Here is a 21,617-nt window from a genome sequence, read left to right on the forward strand (position 1 = left end):
ATGCATAAATTTTAGTTGTTTGTTTTGACAATATCCATATAAAAAAGATGGGGACTCATTTGTGGAAATATATAAACGTGCAAAAAAAATTCTTACGTTTTTTTTTTGTGCTTTGGGAGGGTGTTCAAAATAACAAAAACGAAACCAAGGTAAATGGTTTATGAATACTTGAAAAGATATGTAATAGAGCAACAATACAATAGACGATATGTAGTTAAAAAAGAGAGAGAGAGTAAGAGAGATAGAAAGTGTAAATAAATAACAATTATGAATACGATAACCGGAAACCATAAATTAAAGAGTGCAATTACTGGAGGGTATGGGAGAGAAAGAGGGAGATTAAGAGATATGGAGTAAAAGACTACCGGAAACGGAAACGAAACAACAAATATACGAATATTTGCATTATATTGGAATAACTTAGAAGAGTGCAAAAAACCGTATGATTATTTTCAATTAAATTTTAGTATTGAATTTAATATATTTTTTTTTTGCGTTTTGTAAGAAAAAACTTCGAATTTTTTACAAAGTAAAAGTAAGAAACAACATCGATAAAAAAAAATCGAAAACAAATGACAACCTAATTATTTAGTGATTGAATTTCGTTTTTATTAGAGATGAAAATTTGTTTGCTATTTTACAGCTAAAGTATTTTTTTTTTTTGGTTGGTGGGTTTTGGTGAATCATGGGGAAGCAAATTGTTTTTTTTGTTTTTTCTATTATGCCAATGTGTTTTTGTCTTCTAATCACTATGGAATTCTCTATATGGTGCATATTACAATTCGTTTTCCTACTAAGGTTGAGGTAAGCTATTAAAGAAAATTACTTAATTGGGGAATTAAATTCTTTTGTATTTATCTTAAGGGGGTTTCTTTTGGTTTTTACCAATTTAAGATTTTTTTTTTTTCATAATTCTATGAATGTCTATTACTATTTAATTCAAAATTAGGCCATATTATGGGCAAAAAATCTCCAATAAATTCCCGGTTTCACTTGTTTTACGAGCAAATCCAAAGAGATTTTATTAGAGGCACAAAACATTTTTGCCCAATTATTTTGTATGGCATTTTCAGGGATTTTTTTTTTGCTTTCGGTTTAATTCATTTCATTTTATTGAGTGTCAAAGTTTTAATATCATAAAATCATCAACTTTTTTTTGGTGGTAATGGAGTTTAGATTTATTTTAGTTGTATTTTTTTAGTTTTTTGCTATACAAAAAATAAGAAATGCAGTTTTTGTTTTGGTTATTTCTTTTTATTTCCAAAAAAATATTTTTTCTTGTGGTTAATTTGGGATAACGTTTTGTTTTTTTTTTTTTAGGTTTGAAAGGTAAGGTTATAATGGGAAAATGATTTCTCAAATTTTTTTAGCTGTCTTTTTTCAAATGATTTTTTGTTACAATGATGATTGGGTTAGTTTTTAGTTAAGAAATTTGTAAAAAAAAAATAACACCATGATGATTTTTAATGGAATTTGTTATTCTTTTGATACTACAGGGAATTTTCGTTGTTTGCTTGTTTAGATGATCATGGTTTAGTTTTGTTTTAAAATTAATATGCAATTTTCTAAATTAAACTAATAATAAATTAGTAAACATAGAACAACCAAATTTTTAGTTTATTACATTATGTTTATGTATTTTTTTTTAATATTGAAATGGAAACAAAACAACATTTATTAACTAATAAATATAACTCAAAGAACACACACACGCACACACATAAATATTATTAGTTTTAAAGCTTTTATATGTAAACTTAAAAATGTTGTTAAAATAAAAAAAAAAACGAATTAAAAACAAAAATACAACCGACATTTTCTTTATTTCATTGTGTATAAAAAAAATGGGATTTTGGAATCCACAAATGACTTACCTAACAAGGGCACAGCATCGGATGTGGCCGGCATTGTTTCAGCAACCATATTAAGGAAAACAGTAAGAGACAATAGAATAGTAACACCTGAAATGAGAGAAAAAACAAACCAACAAAATATAGATTTTAAAAATTTTAGCAACAAGAAAACATACAGAAAAATGAAATTTCGTTAAAATTTGGAGGGGGCAAAGTTTTTCACGACTAAAGATCAGTACTATGTTCGTATTTTTCACCAAAACACTATATTAAAAGTAAAAAAACCTATATGAAGACGATTATATTTTTATAAAGTCTTTTGAAATAATGAATGGAAAAGATCTAAGGAATTGATTGTGAACCAATTTATATTTATAATTTAATTAATTTAAAAAAAGTAACCGTGAAAACACGCTGGTTTTCAGCTTGAAAACTGAACATAGTACTCAGCTTAAAGCGGAACGCAGCAACATTGATTTTTTTTTATTTACCAGAAATTAAAAAAAAAAAAAAAAACAAATTAATGCCGAAAGCTCAGACCTATCGAAGCTTAAATATCCACCACCATGGCCAGCTTTCAAGAAATTTTCCTGGAGACACATTCCTCGTTACATGATGTAAGTGATTTTGTAATTAACTGAATTGAAGGAATGTTAGAAACATAGAAGAGGGAATGGCAAATTCTAAAGGGAATGCAACTACGGCAAGGGGATTACCTCAAGGAGATGGCATATGACCTTTAATTTGGTTACTGATTTTAACATGGGACCCATAATTTCAACGGACGAAATTAAGCTTTTCGAAATCGGGTCGCACTTGCAGTTGTCTTAGATTCCAGACCAAATTGCCTAGCAAATACAAGGGTTCGTCAAAGAAAAAAAAAAAACGAACGCAAGCGCTATAGGCGTTGATTGGCTTTCTACAGCCGTCCAAAGACCTGTAGCTATCTACCAGTGTTACCACTCTAATATTTTAGTACAAAATTTGCAATTTTTTTTTAACTGTTGACACTTTCGTGCCTCGTTTTTGTTGTTCTATTATATGCCATACTTTTTACAGTTTTGTGCCACCTTTTCATACCATCCACCATAGAATGGGGGGTATATTAACTTTGTCATTCTGTTTTTAACACATCGAAATATTGGTCTAAGACCCCATAAAGTATATATATTCTGGGTCGTGGTGAAATTCTGTATCGATCTAAGCATGTCCAAGAATTGGTCCATATCGGTTCATAATTATATATAGCTCCTATATAAACCGATCCCCAGACTTGACCTCCGGAGCCTTTTTGAGGAGTAAAATTCATACAATCCGGTTGAAACTTAGTACGGGGTGTTAGTATATGGTCTCTAACAACCATGCAAAACTTGGTCCATATCGGTCCATAATTATATATAGCTCCCATATAAACCGATCCCCAGACTTGACCTCCGGAGCCTTTTTGAGGAGTAAAATTCATACAATCCGGTTGAAACTTAGTACGGGGTGTTAGTATATGGTCTCTAACAACCATGCAAAACTTGGTCCATATCGGTCCATAATTATATATAGCCCCACATAAACCGATCCCCAGATTTGAACTCCGGAGCATCTTGGAGGAGCAAAATGCATCCGATTCGGTTGGAACTTGGTACTTGGTGTTAGTATATGGTCTCTGATAACCATGCAAAAATTGGTCCACAATGGTCCATAATTATATATAGCCCCCCTATAAATCGATCCCCAGATTTGACCTCCGGAAGCTGAGGAGCAAAATTCATCCGATTCGGTTGAAATTTGGTACTTTGCGCTACTATATGGCCGCTAACAAACATGTCGAAACTGGTCCATATCTATATTTATATATAGCCGATTCCCAATCACAAAAAAATTGGTCCATATCCGTTCATAATCAAGGGTGCCACTCAAGCCAAAAATAATCAACAAAAATTTTATTTCTATAGAAAATTTTGTGAGAATTTTATTGCTATAGAAAGTTTGGTCAAAATTTTATTTTTATAGAAAATTTTGTTAAAATTTTATTTCTTAGAAAATTTTGGCAAAAATGTTGTCGAAATTTTATTTTTATAGAACATTTTTTCAAAATTTTATTTCTATAGAAAACTTTGTCAAAATTTTATTTCTATAGAAAATTTTGTTAAAATTTTTGGTCTATAGTACTTTTTGTCAAAATTTTATTTCTATAGAAAATTTTGTCAAAGTTTTATTTATATAGAAAATTTTGACAAAATTTTATTTCCATAGAATATTTTGTCGACATTTTATTTCTATAGAAAATTTTTTCAAAATTGTATTTCCATAGAAATTTTTTTCAAAATTGTATTTCCATAGAAAATATTGTCAAAATCTTATTTCTATAGACAATTTTGTCAAAATTTTATTTTTATAGACAATTTTGTCAAAATTTTATTTCCATAGAAAATTTTGTCGACATTGTATTTCTATACAAATTTTTTTCAAAATTGTATTTCCATAGAAAATTTTGTCAAAATCTTATTTCTATAGACAATTTTGTCAAAATTTTATTTTTATAGACAATTTTGTCAAAATTTTATTTCCAGAGAAAATTTTGTCAAAATTTTATTTCTATAGAATTTTTTTTCAAAATTGTATTTCCATAGAAAATTTTGTCGACATTTTATTTCTATAGAAAATTTTGTCAAAATTTTATTTCTATAGAAAATTTTGTCAAAATTGTATTTTTTAAGAAAATTTTGTCGAAATTTTATTTCGATAGAAAATTTTGTCAAAATTTTATTTCGATAGAAAATATTGTCAAAATTTTGTCAAAATTTTATTTCCATACAAAACTGTGTCGACTTTTATTTCTAAAGAAAATTTTGTCAAAATTTTATTTCCATAGAAAATTTTGTCGACATTTTATTTCTATAGAAAATTTTGTCAAAGTTTTATTTATATAGAAAATTTTGACAAAATTTTATTTCCATAGAATATTTTGTCGACATTTTATTTCTATAGAAAATTTTTTCAAAATTGTATTTCCATAGAAATTTTTTTCAAAATTGTATTTCTATAGAAAATTTTGTCAAAATCTTATTTTTATAGAATTTTTTTTTTCAATATTTTATTTCGATAGAAAACTCTGTCAAAATTTTATTTAGATAGAAACTTTTGTCAAAATTTTATTTCGATAGAAAATTTTGTCAAAATTTTATTTCGATAGAAAATTTTGTCAAAATTTTATTTCGATAGAAAATTTTGTTAAAATTTTATTTCGATAGAAAATTTTGCCAAAATCTTATTTCTATAGAAAATTTTGTCAAAATTTTATTTTTATAGAAAACTTTTTCAAAAGTTTATTTCTATAGAAAATTTTGTCAAAATTTTATATCTATTGAAAATTTTGTCAAGGTTTTATTTCTATAGAAATTTTTTTCAAAATTGTATTTCCATAGAAAATTTTGTCAACATTTTATTTCTATAGAAATTTTTTTCAAAATTGTATTTCCATAGAAAATTTTGTCAAAATCTTATTTTTATAGAATTTTTTTCAAAATTTTATTTCGATAGAGAACTCTGTTAAAATTTTATTTTTATAGAAAATGTTGTCAAAATTTGATTTCTATAGAAAATTTTGTCAAACTAAATTATATACGTATTTAATCGGCCTTTGTTTTGTTTAATATATACCCCGTATGGAGTAACTTACAATTTAGAAGACGGTGTTAAGAAGTTTTAAGACACTTTGCCATCTGCAAGTGTTACCGCAACCCAAGTAATTCGATTGTGGACGACAGTCCATTTTCCTCCAATAGTTTTCGTAAATTTTAATCCTGGATCCCCATAAAATTATATATGGGATCTATGCCATAGCATAAAATTGGAGTAATGCGTCCATTACTATAATTTTGACTTCTTTTTCCTTCTCAAAGCATAGTACTAGCGGACAATTGTGACGCCTAAAAATATGCAAGGACAAATTTCTTTAAAAATAAATGGGGTTTTGTGCCACCTTTTTTAAATTAATTCTTTTTTGACTGCAATAGTTTTCGTAAATTGTAATCCTGGATCCCTATAAAATTGTATATGGGATCTATGTCATAACGTAAAATTGGAGTAATGCGTCCATTACTACAATTTTGACTTCTTTTTCCTTCTCAAAGCATAGTACTTTCAAGCGGACAATTGTGACGCCTAAAAATATGCAAAGAAAAAATTCTCTAAAAATAGGGTTCTATCATGAACTGTTAATTTTAAGGATTTTGTTTTATTTAAAAATTTGAAATTGAAAAGACGCGATTTCATAATTCCATACAATAACTTATAAAATTGATTTAATTCATATTTTAATTCTATGCTACATACGTCTGTCTCGTCTGCTTGACCATAACAAACCATCGAAATCACCTCTTATTTACATGACTGGTGCAATGGGAACAAATAAATGAAAATAATTCAATAAGTCAAGCTGAACTCTATCATCCATAGTATAGAATATTGGGAACAACGTTGCTGCAAAAAGTGGCACAAATAGTTTCATTCGTGGCACACAAATTTTAGTAAATTGGCACAATGTTGCCAGTAAAAAATGTGTCGCCAAAAAAAGTAGCGAAAATGTATTTTTTGGATCCGGAAGTGGTGCAAAATTGGCGTAGAAGCGATGAATTTAACATGGGCTTCTCATAGGAAATTTTTCTATAAACATAAAATTTTGAAAAAAAAATCTATAGAAATAAAATTTTGGCAAAATTTTCTATAGAAATAAAAATTTTTGACAAAACTTTTTATAGAAATAGAATTTTGACAAAATTTTCTATAGAAATAAAATTTTGACAAAATTTTCTATAGAAATAAAATTTTGACAAAATTTTCTATAGAAATAAAATTTCGACAAAATTTTCTATAGAAATAAAATTTTGAAAAAAATTTTATAGAAACAAAATTTTAACAAAATTTTCTATAAAAGTAAAATTTTGACCAAATTTTCTATAGAAATAAAATTTTTGTAGATTATTTTTGGCTCGAGTGGCAACCATGATTATTAACCGATATGCATCAATTGTTGTGTGACTGGGGATCGGCCATATATAGACCGATATGGTCCAATTTTGGCATGGTTGTAAGCGGCCATATACTAGCGCAATGTACCAAATTTCAACCGAATCGGATGAACTTTGCTTCTCCAAGAGTTCCCACATATCAAATCTGGGGATCGATTTATATCAGGGCTATATATAATTATGGGCCGATATGGACCAGTGGTTGTTAGAGACCATATACTAACACTACGTACAACATTTCAATTGGATGGGATGAATGTTGCTCCTCCAAGATGCTCCGGAGGTCAAGTCTTTACCAAATTTCAACCAGATCAATTTTTGGATAATAATTAAAAAAAAAAACAGCAATCTGAAGAAGAGGAAGAAGAGAAATCGGGTACTATAAGTGAGCCAGGCAGAGAAAAAGCTATAAAATTTTCGTTCTTGACTATAAAATCTGCAAAAGTGAAACCATTTTATGCAATCCGAGAAATTCATCCATCGTTTAAAGAAAATACAAATATTTTAAATCTTCCTATAAAACAGTAAAATTTCCATCACTGTTACGAAGAAAAATTAGTTTTTCGTGTGTGTGTTAATTGTGCTGCATACTTTTAGGAGGATTTCTTTGCATCACAAATACTTTCAACAAAATGGCACTTGGAAGATTGCCATCTTTCTTTTGTATAAAAGGTTTATTCAATTTATGCTAATATCTAAATGTTCTTTTTGTGCTCAACACAAATTCATAGTTTAAAGCAAATTTGGAATGGAAGAAAATCATTCAAGTGCTTTTTTGGTTTTAGTTTTTTTTTTTTTATTGCTTGCATCTTGCCCATGACTATTTGCCTTGTTCTATGGTTTCTTTTGTGGTCTCTTGCCCTGTGATGGCATTTTGATAAATTTGCTTTACTTTATACAGGCTATATATGAACATACCCTGGACTTTTCTTTACTACTCCTTCATCATTTCCTGCCATGGTTTTGATGTGAGTTTTGAAGGATTTATTTCTCTTCAAATATTTAACAATGTTAAGTTAATTTAGCACAGGCCCCTGGCAAAAGTAAAACGAAAATCAAATGGCACAAACTTTTATGAGGACAGAGCATTTAAACTATTTCAGTGAAGCATACAAAAAGCCTTGACACAATTCTCTCTAATGAAATAAAATAAATTCTGATCATCTTGTTCTTCTCTATATGGGCGAATATTTAAATTGAATGTAAATTGCAAACAAAAAAACTTTGATGAAACTAAAAGAAAAAAACAAATAAATAAATGAACGCTTGGTTAATCATCAAAGAGCTAAAGAAATTATAAGAAAAATAAAGTATATATGGCCGAAGGCATAATAAAAAAACTATATGAAGTCTGGGTTTTCATCAAAGACCCTACAAATTAAATTATTTTTGTAATATTTATTACAGTTTTGTTCTATAAAAATAGATATTTTCTGTAGAAATAATATTTTGACAATTTTTTTTTTTTATAGAAATAACATCTTGACAAAAATTTCCATAGAAATAAAATTTTTTATATATTTTTAAATTTTTTATATTTTATTAAATTTTCTATAGGAATAAAATGTTGACATAATTTTCTATAGAAATACAATTTTAACAACATTTTTTTATAGAAATAAAATTTTAACAAAATGTTCTATAGAAATAAAATGTTGACCAAATATTCTATAGAAATAAAATTTTTACAAAATTTTCTATAGATATAAAATTTTTACAAAATTTTCTATAGAAATAAAATTTTGAGACAAATTTTTATAGAAATAAAATTTTGAAATAATTTTCTATAGAAATACAATTTTTACAAAATTTTCTATAGAAATAAAATTTTTACAAAATAAAAAAAGAAAAATTGTAAAAAAAATTGTAAAAAAAAATTTCTATAGAAATAAAATTTTGACAACATTTTTTATAGAAATAAAATTTTGACAAAATTTTCTATAGAAATACAATTTTGATAAAATTTTTATTAGAAATTAAATTATGACAAAATGTTCTAAAGAAATAAAATTTTAACAAAATGTTTTATAGAAATAAAATTTTCACATAATTTTTTATATAATAAAAATTCTGAAAAAAATTTCTATAGAAATACAATTTTGACAAAATATTCTATAGAAATATAATTCGGACCAAAATTTTCTTTAGAAATAAAACATTGAAAAAAAATTTCTTTAGAAATAAAATTTTGAAAAAAAAAAATCTATAGAAATAAAATTTTTACAACATTTTCTATAGAAATAAAATTTTTACAAAATTTTCTATAGAAATAAAATTTTTACAAAAATTTCTATAGAAATAAAATTTTGACAAAATTTTCAATAGAAATAAAATTTTGACATAATTTTCTATAGAAATACAATTTTGACAAAAATTTTTATAAAAATAAAATGTTGACAATATGTTCTATAGGAATAGAATTTTGACAAAAAAATGTTTACAAAATATTCTATAGAAATTAAATTTTGACAAAATTTTTTATAGAAAAAAATTTTTTTTTTTCTATAGAAATAAAATTTTGACAACATTTTCTGTAAAAATAAAAATTTTGACAAAATTTTCATTGAAATTGAATCTAGAGAAAATATTCTATAGAATTAAAATTTTGACAAAAGTTTCTACAGAAATAAAATTTTTACAAAAAATTCTATACAAATTGTATTGGCAAAATTTTCTATAGAAATAAAATGTTGGAAAAAATTTTTATAGAAATAAAATTTTGACAAAATTTTCTATAGAAATAAAATTTTGACAAAATTTTCTATAGAAATGAAATTTTGACAACATTTGATATAAAAAAAAGTGACACAAATTTTTATAAAAAAATAATTTTTAGATATGTACGAATTCAGTTGTTGAAATTTGAAATTCATCAAAATTCCTCTGAGAGAAAGCCATACCGGTGCAAGCAAAGTTTACCAAGAAGATCAAACCTCTTTTAGCAATACTAAGACGAGGGAAATGTAACAAATTTGTAAGGGAAGTTGACCTTGGAGCTATTCGGATTTGATCCAGCATTGGAAACTTTCCCAAAAAGTCATAAAGGTGGGTAGATGGAAAGATGCTAACAGAGAAGAGGGTCATTCTACTGTGAGAATACCAGGCCGACCCAAAGACCAAATGTTTCCGCCGATTAGATTGATTGTCTTTTCACAACACATATACGAGGAAAATGGAGTAAGTCTCTAGAATAAGTTGATTTCGGATCAAATCGGATTTTATTTACCATTCGGAACATTCTAAATTTTCCCAAAGGGAGATGTTAATGAAGAGATCACACCCGAAAAGAGAAGAAGGTCATCCACAAAGAGAAAACCAGGCCGACACAAGGATCGCCCAGAAGATCTAGAATAGGGTCATTCCTCTGGTAGAAACTCCATCCGCAGCAGCGATCCAAAGTCCAGCCAATGAGATCGACCGGTTTTTAGGAAGGAAAATGACCCAAACTATGAACTCAAATCTAATCGGATATCATCCACCATTTGGAACTCTCTAAACTTTCTACGTTGATAGAGGGAGATATCATATCCTAAGAAAAAAATTTACCCGTCTGAAAGAAAGCCAGACCGACCTATGGATCCAAAGTCCCATCAAGGAGAATGACAATTTTTAGTTACTAATTGGCGAGGAGAGTGTATCAAGTTTCTAGAAGAAGTTGATCTCGGATCAAATCGGATTTGATCCACCTTTCGTAACAATTTGAACATTCCCAAAAAGGCATGCAAAAGAGAAGAGGGTGCTCCTACCAAGAGAAAACCTGGATCAAATCGAGACATTTGATCCTGGATCACAAGGATCAAATGTCTGGCCAATAGGTTAGGTTAGACCGATGTATGAGGCTCACTTATACTATTCAATCCATTGTGATACCACAGTGGTGAACTTCCCTCTTATCACTGAGTGCTGCCCGATTCCATGTTAAGCTCAATGAGAAGGGACCTCCTTTTTATAGCCGACTCCGAACGGCGTTCCACATTGCATTGAAACCACATAGACAAGCTTTGAAACACTCAGAAATGTTACCAGCATTACTGAGGTGGGATAATCGACCGCTGAAAAACTTTTTGGTGTTCGGTCGAAGCAGGAATCGAACCCACGACCTTGTGTATGCAAGGCGGGCATGCTAACCACATAACGATGTGGTATCACAATGGACTGAATGGTCTAAGTGAGCCTGATACATCGGGCTGCCACCTAACCTAACCCAACCAAACGATCTAGATCTTATTTGCTAACCAAATAAGATCTGGATCACAAGGATCAAATGTCTCGCCAATAAGATCGAGAAGAGGGGCATGTCTCCGAAAGGAAACCAGGCAGTCCAAAGAATCCAAAGTCTTGTCAAGAAGACCGACCGTCGGTTAACAATACATAGACGAGAAAAATGGAGCAAGTTTCTAGAAGTAATTGATCGAAGATATAACCACCATTCTGATTGTTCCTATCTAGGCATCAACATTGGAGGGACAGATTACATTCTAAAAGAGACTAAGAGAAAATCTGGCCGACCCTGGGACCAAAAGTTTCGAGAGGAAAGTCTTTTTGAGATAAAACCATACAGATGCAAAGGTTCCAAGTCTCGCCTAGAAGATCATCCTTAAGCAAAGATATAGGAACAAAGTGAGTAGATGGAGAGATTAGATCATAAACGAGTATGGGGCCATCCAACTAAGAGAAAAAACCTAAAAACTCTTTCCAAAAAGATTGAGAAGAGGCTCATCCCTCTGAGAGAAAACCCTACCGAAGAAAGGATCCAAAGTCTCGCCAAGAAGATCGGCCGTCCTTAAGCAACATATAGGCATGAAAGTGAGTAGATGGAAAGAATAGATCATAAACGAGAATAGGGCCATCCAACTAAGATAACAAAGATAAAAACTCTCGCCAAAAAATCGAGGAGAGGCTCATCTCTCTGAGAGAAAACCCTACCGATGCAAGGATCTAAAGTCTCGCCAAGAAGATCGGCCGTCCTTAAGCAACATATAGGCATGAAAGTGAGTAGATGGAAAGAATAGATCATAAACGAGAAAAGGGCCATAAAACTAACAGAACAAGGATCAAAACTCTGGCCAAAAAGGTTGAGATGTGGCTCATCCCTCTGAGATAAACCCCTACCGATGAAAAGATCGAAAGTCTCACCAAGATTGGGAAGAGGTTCATCCCTCTGAAAGAAAACCCTACCGGTGTAAGGATTCAAAGTCTCACCAAGAAGATCGGCCATCCTTAAGCAACATATAGACGAAGAGCAAAATTCTAAAGAGAGAGAGATCAGATTCTAGGAGAAGAAGGCTATCCCTCTTATAGAAAATCGACCTACTTTTAGCAACATACATGCAGCAAGTTTCTAAAAGATGTTGATCTAGTGTCCGACCGGATATGATCCGCTATTTGGAATCTCTCATACTTGAAAAATGGAAAGACAGCACCTTTAGTTCCTTCGAAGGACAAATTCCAAAAGACAATACCTCTAGTAGAGGATACTTCCTTTAGCCCCAGATTGAATATCGTGCAAGCAGGAAGCATAGGTGAGCCGATTCAAAAACCGGGAAAACACGCTATCTTGGGGAGTCGGGTCGGCGTTTTTGAAAAGCATTGAAAAAAAGGTTGTTCTGGTGAGCTCTCCGACAGGACGTCCACTTGTGCATATACTCTAGCCGATTCCCATCAATAACCTTGACTACATGCAAACTTGAGTGGCTCGCGTGGGCCCCATTTAAAAACATGTTAGCTGGGATATAAGAATGGGTGGTTTGATCCAAATTCCTGGGAAACATTCGCACTTGTGGGACTTGCATCGGCCTCTTTCTGTACTTTCTCCTGTGGCAAACATTCTGAAAGATACTTGGCACAGCATATTGGTAGAGCATCAGCATGAATTCTACTTGGGCATGAGGACAAAAACTGCTATGATATGATCAATCTCTCATGCCACAAAATTGAAGGATAGGGTCCACAATTTTGATTTCCTTATGCCTAAATGGAAAGACAGCACTTTCATTTCGTTTGGAGGACAAATTCCAAAAAACGATACCTGTAGAGGAGAATACCTTCTCCATCCCCAGATTGTATATTATGCAAGCCAAGGTGAGCTCTCGGACCGGGCGCTTCCCTATGGACAGCCGTTTTCGATTCACAAATCTGGAACACAGACAAATAAAGGAGAATTATATAGGAGTTTTTGAAAAAACAGAACCAATGGATAATAAGAAAGGTTGGAAACCTTTCAGAAACCTGGAAACCAGGCACACTGGAGGGACTCTTATTGGCCAAATACATTACTTTCCTCTGTAGGTCATCCACAAAGAGAAAACCAGGCCGACACAAGGATCGCCCAGAAGATCTAGAATAGGGTCATTCCTCTGGTAGAAACTCCATCCGCAGCAGCGATCCAAAGTCCAGCCAATGAGATCGACCGGTTTTTAGGAAGGAAAATGACCCAAACTATGAACTCAAATCTAATCGGATATCATCCACCATTTGGAACTCTCTAAACTTTCTACGTTGATAGAGGGAGATATCATATCCTAAGAAAAAAATTTACCCGTCTGAAAGAAAGCCAGACCGACCTATGGATCCAAAGTCCCATCAAGGAGAATGACAATTTTTAGTTACTAATTGGCGAGGAGAGTGTATCAAGTTTCTAGAAGAAGTTGATCTCGGATCAAATCGGATTTGATCCACCTTTCGTAACAATTTGAACATTCCCAAAAAGGCATGCAAAAGAGAAGAGGGTGCTCCTACCAAGAGAAAACCTGGATCAAATCGAGACATTTGATCCTGGATCACAAGGATCAAATGTCTGGCCAATAGGTTAGGTTAGACCGATGTATGAGGCTCACTTATACTATTCAATCCATTGTGATACCACAGTGGTGAACTTCCCTCTTATCACTGAGTGCTGCCCGATTCCATGTTAAGCTCAATGAGAAGGGACCTCCTTTTTATAGCCGACTCCGAACGGCGTTCCACATTGCATTGAAACCACATAGACAAGCTTTGAAACACTCAGAAATGTTACCAGCATTACTGAGGTGGGATAATCGACCGCTGAAAAACTTTTTGGTGTTCGGTCGAAGCAGGAATCGAACCCACGACCTTGTGTATGCAAGGCGGGCATGCTAACCACATAACGATGTGGTATCACAATGGACTGAATGGTCTAAGTGAGCCTGATACATCGGGCTGCCACCTAACCTAACCCAACCAAACGATCTAGATCTTATTTGCTAACCAAATAAGATCTGGATCACAAGGATCAAATGTCTCGCCAATAAGATCGAGAAGAGGGGCATGTCTCCGAAAGGAAACCAGGCAGTCCAAAGAATCCAAAGTCTTGTCAAGAAGACCGACCGTCGGTTAACAATACATAGACGAGAAAAATGGAGCAAGTTTCTAGAAGTAATTGATCGAAGATATAACCACCATTCTGATTGTTCCTATCTAGGCATCAACATTGGAGGGACAGATTACATTCTAAAAGAGACTAAGAGAAAATCTGGCCGACCCTGGGACCAAAAGTTTCGAGAGGAAAGTCTTTTTGAGATAAAACCATACAGATGCAAAGGTTCCAAGTCTCGCCTAGAAGATCATCCTTAAGCAAAGATATAGGAACAAAGTGAGTAGATGGAGAGATTAGATCATAAACGAGTATGGGGCCATCCAACTAAGAGAAAAAACCTAAAAACTCTTTCCAAAAAGATTGAGAAGAGGCTCATCCCTCTGAGAGAAAACCCTACCGAAGAAAGGATCCAAAGTCTCGCCAAGAAGATCGGCCGTCCTTAAGCAACATATAGGCATGAAAGTGAGTAGATGGAAAGAATAGATCATAAACGAGAATAGGGCCATCCAACTAAGATAACAAAGATAAAAACTCTCGCCAAAAAATCGAGGAGAGGCTCATCTCTCTGAGAGAAAACCCTACCGATGCAAGGATCTAAAGTCTCGCCAAGAAGATCGGCCGTCCTTAAGCAACATATAGGCATGAAAGTGAGTAGATGGAAAGAATAGATCATAAACGAGAAAAGGGCCATAAAACTAACAGAACAAGGATCAAAACTCTGGCCAAAAAGGTTGAGATGTGGCTCATCCCTCTGAGATAAACCCCTACCGATGAAAAGATCGAAAGTCTCACCAAGATTGGGAAGAGGTTCATCCCTCTGAAAGAAAACCCTACCGGTGTAAGGATTCAAAGTCTCACCAAGAAGATCGGCCATCCTTAAGCAACATATAGACGAAGAGCAAAATTCTAAAGAGAGAGAGATCAGATTCTAGGAGAAGAAGGCTATCCCTCTTATAGAAAATCGACCTACTTTTAGCAACATACATGCAGCAAGTTTCTAAAAGATGTTGATCTAGTGTCCGACCGGATATGATCCGCTATTTGGAATCTCTCATACTTGAAAAATGGAAAGACAGCACCTTTAGTTCCTTCGAAGGACAAATTCCAAAAGACAATACCTCTAGTAGAGGATACTTCCTTTAGCCCCAGATTGAATATCGTGCAAGCAGGAAGCATAGGTGAGCCGATTCAAAAACCGGGAAAACACGCTATCTTGGGGAGTCGGGTCGGCGTTTTTGAAAAGCATTGAAAAAAAGGTTGTTCTGGTGAGCTCTCCGACAGGACGTCCACTTGTGCATATACTCTAGCCGATTCCCATCAATAACCTTGACTACATGCAAACTTGAGTGGCTCGCGTGGGCCCCATTTAAAAACATGTTAGCTGGGATATAAGAATGGGTGGTTTGATCCAAATTCCTGGGAAACATTCGCACTTGTGGGACTTGCATCGGCCTCTTTCTGTACTTTCTCCTGTGGCAAACATTCTGAAAGATACTTGGCACAGCATATTGGTAGAGCATCAGCATGAATTCTACTTGGGCATGAGGACAAAAACTGCTATGATATGATCAATCTCTCATGCCACAAAATTGAAGGATAGGGTCCACAATTTTGATTTCCTTATGCCTAAATGGAAAGACAGCACTTTCATTTCGTTTGGAGGACAAATTCCAAAAAACGATACCTGTAGAGGAGAATACCTTCTCCATCCCCAGATTGTATATTATGCAAGCCAAGGTGAGCTCTCGGACCGGGCGCTTCCCTATGGACAGCCGTTTTCGATTCACAAATCTGGAACACAGACAAATAAAGGAGAATTATATAGGAGTTTTTGAAAAAACAGAACCAATGGATAATAAGAAAGGTTGGAAACCTTTCAGAAACCTGGAAACCAGGCACACTGGAGGGACTCTTATTGGCCAAATACATTACTTTCCTCTGTAGCAAACATTCTGGAAGAGATTTTGCAGAAAATCTATGATTGGCAGAATACGATTTCTACTTAGGAATTCTGCTACACAAACTCTGCTCTGCAGAGCACATGTGCGACATCCATGATACAGATCTCATTTATCGAATTTTTATTTCGATTTTTGTACCATACAAATAAAGCTACCACCAAAGAAAGAACGTGGCCATAATATTACATTTTCACAGAAAACATGTAATATATTTGTTTGATCTTTTCGCAGTTGAGTTGATTTAGTCCATCAACTTTGCATTTTAATTCCATTCAAAAATGCTAACAAAATACAACACTTTTTAATTATCTTACTTAAATTTTATCAAGGAAAACTAAAAACCATTAAAATGTTCTCCAAACTACAAATCCCACCCAACACCCTCACCCTACAGTCATACACCTCAAATTTCTCATAGAAACTTGTTCATCTAAAAGCCCTATGTGTATGGGATTCTGGTTTGAATTAAGCTAAAGTTTTTCGAAATGTTTGTAAAATTTTACATATATACACACACTCACACATTCGTATCTACATACAAACTGGAGGTCTATTCACCACACTAACTAACCAGGGCACTTGCATTAGTTGGGCAAACAGGCGACTATGAGTATGGTAAGGGCATGGGACAAGTATTTGCACTGAGTTTTGAGTGGATTTAAATTAATGTATCTCTAAGTTTTGCGCTTGTGAAAATCACAAGTGCATCCACATAGACACACTAGCACCGCTAAGTGGAGAGGCTTAGGAAATGCATTTTATGCTTGGTTGATAGGCGGGCTAGACGAGTGTACGGCAGAGGTAGAGGTAGGCAAGCAAATATTCAGTCAGCTATCAAACAGAAAAGTGAAATGGTTTTATGGACTACATTTTAATATGCCATTAGAAGGGAATATGTTAGAAGGGTTTATTTGGGGTTTAGAGGGTATATTTGGGTTCATTATACTGAAGGGAATTCACAAACGTGAATATTTTTGATATAATCCTAAAACTATGCTTTACATTTTGTGTTCTTACACATAGCGCAGGCGAATAATTTCATAGGCGTATGAATTTTAGAACAGAATTTTTTAAATATAATATTATCTTTTTTTTATTTACATAAATTAAATTAACTTAATTTTATTCAAAAAGATTTATATAAAATGATGATAAAAAAATTTGTCAAAATTTTATTTCTATAGAAAATTTGGCAAAATTATATTTCTATAGAAAATGTTGTCAAATTTTATTACTATAGAAAAATCTTGTAAAATTTTATTTCTATGGAAAATTTTGTCACAATTTTATTTCTATGGAAAAAATTTTCAAATTTTTTTCCATAGACATAAAATTTTGTCAAAATATTATGTCTATGGAAAATGTTATTTCTATAGAAAATGTTGTCAAAATTTTATTTCTATAGAAAATTTTGTAAAAATTTTATTTCTATAGAAAAATTTGCCAAAATTTTATTTCTATAGAAAACTTTTGTCAAAATTGTATGTCTATGGAAATTATTATCAAAATTCCATTTCAAAGGAATTTTTCTCACAATTTTAATTTAAAGAAAATTTTCTTAAAATTTTATTCTATAGAAAATTTTCTCAAAATTAAATTTCAATAGAAAATTTTGTAAAAATTTTTTATTTATGGAAAATTTTGTCAACATTTTATTTTTATGAAAATTTTGTCAAAATGTTATTTCTATGGAAAATATTGTCAAAATTGTATTTTTATAGAAAATTGTGTAAAATTTTTATTTCTATAGAAATTGTTGTTGTTCTTATAGAATTTTTTTTCAACATTTTGTTTCTTATAGAAAATTTTGTCAAAGTTTATTTATATAGAAAAATTTGTCAAAATTTTATTTCTATGGAAATTTTTATCAAAACTTCATTTCAAAGAAATTTTTCTCACAATTTAATTTAAAAAAAAAATTATTCTATAGAAAATTTTTCAAAATTTTATTCTTTCGAAAATTTTGTCAAAATGTAATTTTTATAGAAAATTTTGTAAAATTTTTTTATTTATAGAAAATTTTGTCAAAATTTTATTTTTATAGAAAAGTTTGTCAAAAATTTATTTCTATAGAAATTATTATCAAAATTTCATTTCAAAAAATTTTTTCTCACAATTTTAACTTAAACAAAATTTTCTTAAAATTTTATTCTATAGAAAATTTTGTCAAAAGTTTATTTCTATAGAAAAATTTGTTAAAATTTTTTTTCTATAGAAAATTTTGTTACAATTTTATTTCTATAGAAAATTTTGTAAAAATTTTATGTCTATGGAAATTATTATCAAAATTTAATTTCAAAGAAATTTTTCTGACAATTTTAATTTAAAGAAAATTTTCTTAAAATTTTATTCTATAGAAAATTTTGTCAAAATTTTATTCTATAGAAAATTTTGTCAAAATTTTATTCTATAGAAAATTTTGTCAAAATTTAATTTATAAGAAAATTTTGTAAAAATTTTATATTTATAGAAAATTTTGTCAAATTTTATTTCTATGGAAAATTTTGTCAAAATTGTGTTTTTATAGAAAATTTTGTAAAATTTACATTTCTATGGAAAATTTTGTCAAATTTCTATTTCTATAGAACATTTTGTAAAAATTTTATGTTTATTGAAAATTTTGTCAAAATTTTATTTCTATAGACAAATTTGTCAAAATTTTATTTCTATAGAAAATTGTGCCAAATTTTATGTCTGTGGAAATTATTATCAAAATTTCATTTCAAAGAATTTTTTCTCACAATTTTAATTTAACAATTTTAAAATTTTTCAAAAGTTTATTTCTATAGAAAATTTTGTAAAAATTTTTAATTTATAGAAAATTTTGTCAAAATTTTATTTTAATGAAAATTTCTAGAGAAAATTTTATCAAAATTTTATTTATATAGAAAATTTCATTTCTATAAAAATTTTTTTCAAAATTTTATTTCTATACAAAATTTGACAAAGCTATATTTCTATAGAAAATTTGGCAAAATTATATTTCTATGAAAATTTTTTCAAATTTTATTTCTATGGAAAATTTTGTCACAATGTTATTTCTATGGAAAATTTTGTCAAAAAAACTTGTCAAAATTTTATTATATCGAAATTTTTGTCAAAATTTAATTTCTATCGAAATTTTTGTCGAAATTTAATTTCCATAGAAAATTTTGTAAAAATTTTATATTTATAGAAAATTTTGTAAAAATTTTATATTTATAGAAAATTTTGTAAACATTTTATATTTATAGAAAATTTTGTCAAAATTTTATTTCTATGGAAAATTTTGCCAAAATGTTATTTCGATGGAAAATGTTGTCAAAATTGTGTTTTTATAGAAAATTTTGTAAAAATTTTATATATATAGAAAATTTTGTAAAAATTTTATATTTATAGAAAATTTTGTCAAAATTTTATTTCTATAAAAAAATTTGTCAAAATTTAATTTCTATAGAATATTTTGTCAAAATTTTATGTCTATGGAAATTATTATCAAAATTTCATTTCAAAGGAATTTTTCTCACAATTTTAATTTAAAGTAAATTTTCTTAAAATTTTATTCTATAGAAAATTTTGTAAAAATTTAATTTCTATAGAAAATTTTGTAAAAATTTTTTATTTATAGAAAATTTTGTCATAATTGTATTTTTATGAAAATTTTGTCAAAAACTTATTTCTATAGAAATTATTATCAAAATTTCATTTCAAAGAAATTTTTCTCACAATTTTAATTTGAAGAAAATTTTCTTAAAATTTTATTCTATAGAAAATTTTGTAAAAATTTAATTTCTATAGAAAATTTTGTAAACATTTTTTATTTATAGAAAATTTTGTCAACATTTTATTTGTATGAAAAATTTTGTCAAAATGTTATTTCTATGGAAAATTTTGTCAAAATTGTATTTTGGTAGAAAATTTTGTAAAATTTTTATTTCTATAGAAAATGTTGTCAAGATTTTGTTTCTTATAGAAAATTTTGTCAAAAGTTTATTTCTATAGAAAAATTTGTCAAAATTTTATTTCTATAGAAAATGTTGTCAAAATTTTATGTCTATGGAAAATGTTATTTCTATGGAAAATTTTGTCAAAATTGTATTTTTATAGAAAATTTTGTAAAATTTATATTTCTATAGACAATTTTGTCAACATATTGTTTCTTATAGAAAATTTTGTCAAAAGTTTATTTCTATAGAAAAATTTGTCAAAATTTTATTTCTATAGAAAATTTTGTTAAAATTTTATTTCTATAGAAAAATTTGTCAAAATTGTATGTCTATGGAAATTATTATCAAAACTTCATTTCAAAGAAATTTTTCTCACAATTTTAATTTATAGAAAATTTTCTTAAAATTTTATTCTATAGAAAATTTTGTCAAAATTTTATTCTATAGAAAATTTTGTCAAAATTTTGTTCTATAGAAAATTTTGTCAAAATTTTATTCTATAGAAAATTTTGTCAAAATTTAATTTCTATAGAAAATTTTGTAAACATTTTTTATTTATAGAAAATTTTGTCAAAATTTTATTTGTATGAAAAATTTTGTCAAAATGTTATTTCTATGGAAAATTTTGTCAAAATTGTATTTTGGTAGAAAATTTTGTAAAATTTTTATTTCTATAGAAAATGTTGTCAACATTTTGTTTCTTATAGAAAATTTTGTCAAAAGTTTATTTCTATAGAAAAATTTGTCAAAATTTTATTTCTATGGAAATTATTATCAAAACTTCATTTCAAAGAAATTTTTCTCACAATTTTAATTTATAGAAAATTTTCTTAAAATTTTATTCTATAGAAAATTTTGTCAAAATTTTATTCTATAGAAAATTTTGTCAAAATTTTGTTCTATAGAAAATTTTGTCAAAATTTAATTTCTATAGAAAATTTTGTCAAAATTTAATTTCTATAGAAAATTTTGTAAAAATTTTTTATTTATAGAAAATTTTGTCATAATTTTATTTTTTTTGGAAAATTTTGTCAAAATGTTATTTCTATGGAAAATTTTGTCAAAATTGTATTTTGGTAAAAAATTTTGTAAAATTTTTATTTCTATAGAAAATGTTGTCAACATTTTGTTTCTTATAGAAAATTTTGTCAAAAGTTTATTTCTATAGAAAAATTTGTCAAAATTTTATTTCTATGGAAATTATTATCAAAACTTCATTTCAAAGAAATTTTTCCCACAATTTTAATTTATAGAAAATTTTCTTAAAATTTTATTCTATAGAAAATTTTGTCAAAATTTTATTCTATAGAAAATTTTGTCAAAAATTTGTTCTATAGAAAATTTTGTCATAATTTTATTCTATAGAAAATTTTGTCAAAATTTAATTTCTATAGAAAATTTTGTCAAAATTTAATTTCTATAGAAAATTTTGTAAAAATTTTTTATTTATAGAAAATTTTGTCATAATTTTATTTGTTTTTGGAAAATTTTGTCAAAATTGTATTTTTGTAGAAAAT

At 29.1% G+C, this 21,617-nt stretch overlaps 1 protein-coding gene across 1 annotated transcript in view; it reads right to left on the reverse strand.

Annotated features, from left to right (window-relative positions):
• Positions 1-21,617, reverse strand: part of LOC142223685 (uncharacterized) — a 530,354-nt gene that overhangs the window by 70,090 nt on the left and 438,647 nt on the right. Inside the window, exon 8 of the mRNA XM_075293541.1 lies at positions 1,875-1,961. Within this exon, the coding sequence (XP_075149656.1) occupies positions 1,875-1,961 (87 nt within the window). The remainder of the gene's footprint in view (positions 1-1,874; positions 1,962-21,617) is intronic.

Source organism: Haematobia irritans, chromosome 2 (assembly GCF_050003625.1).
Source record: "Haematobia irritans isolate KBUSLIRL chromosome 2, ASM5000362v1, whole genome shotgun sequence".
Taxonomy (NCBI): Eukaryota; Metazoa; Arthropoda; class Insecta; order Diptera; family Muscidae; genus Haematobia; species Haematobia irritans.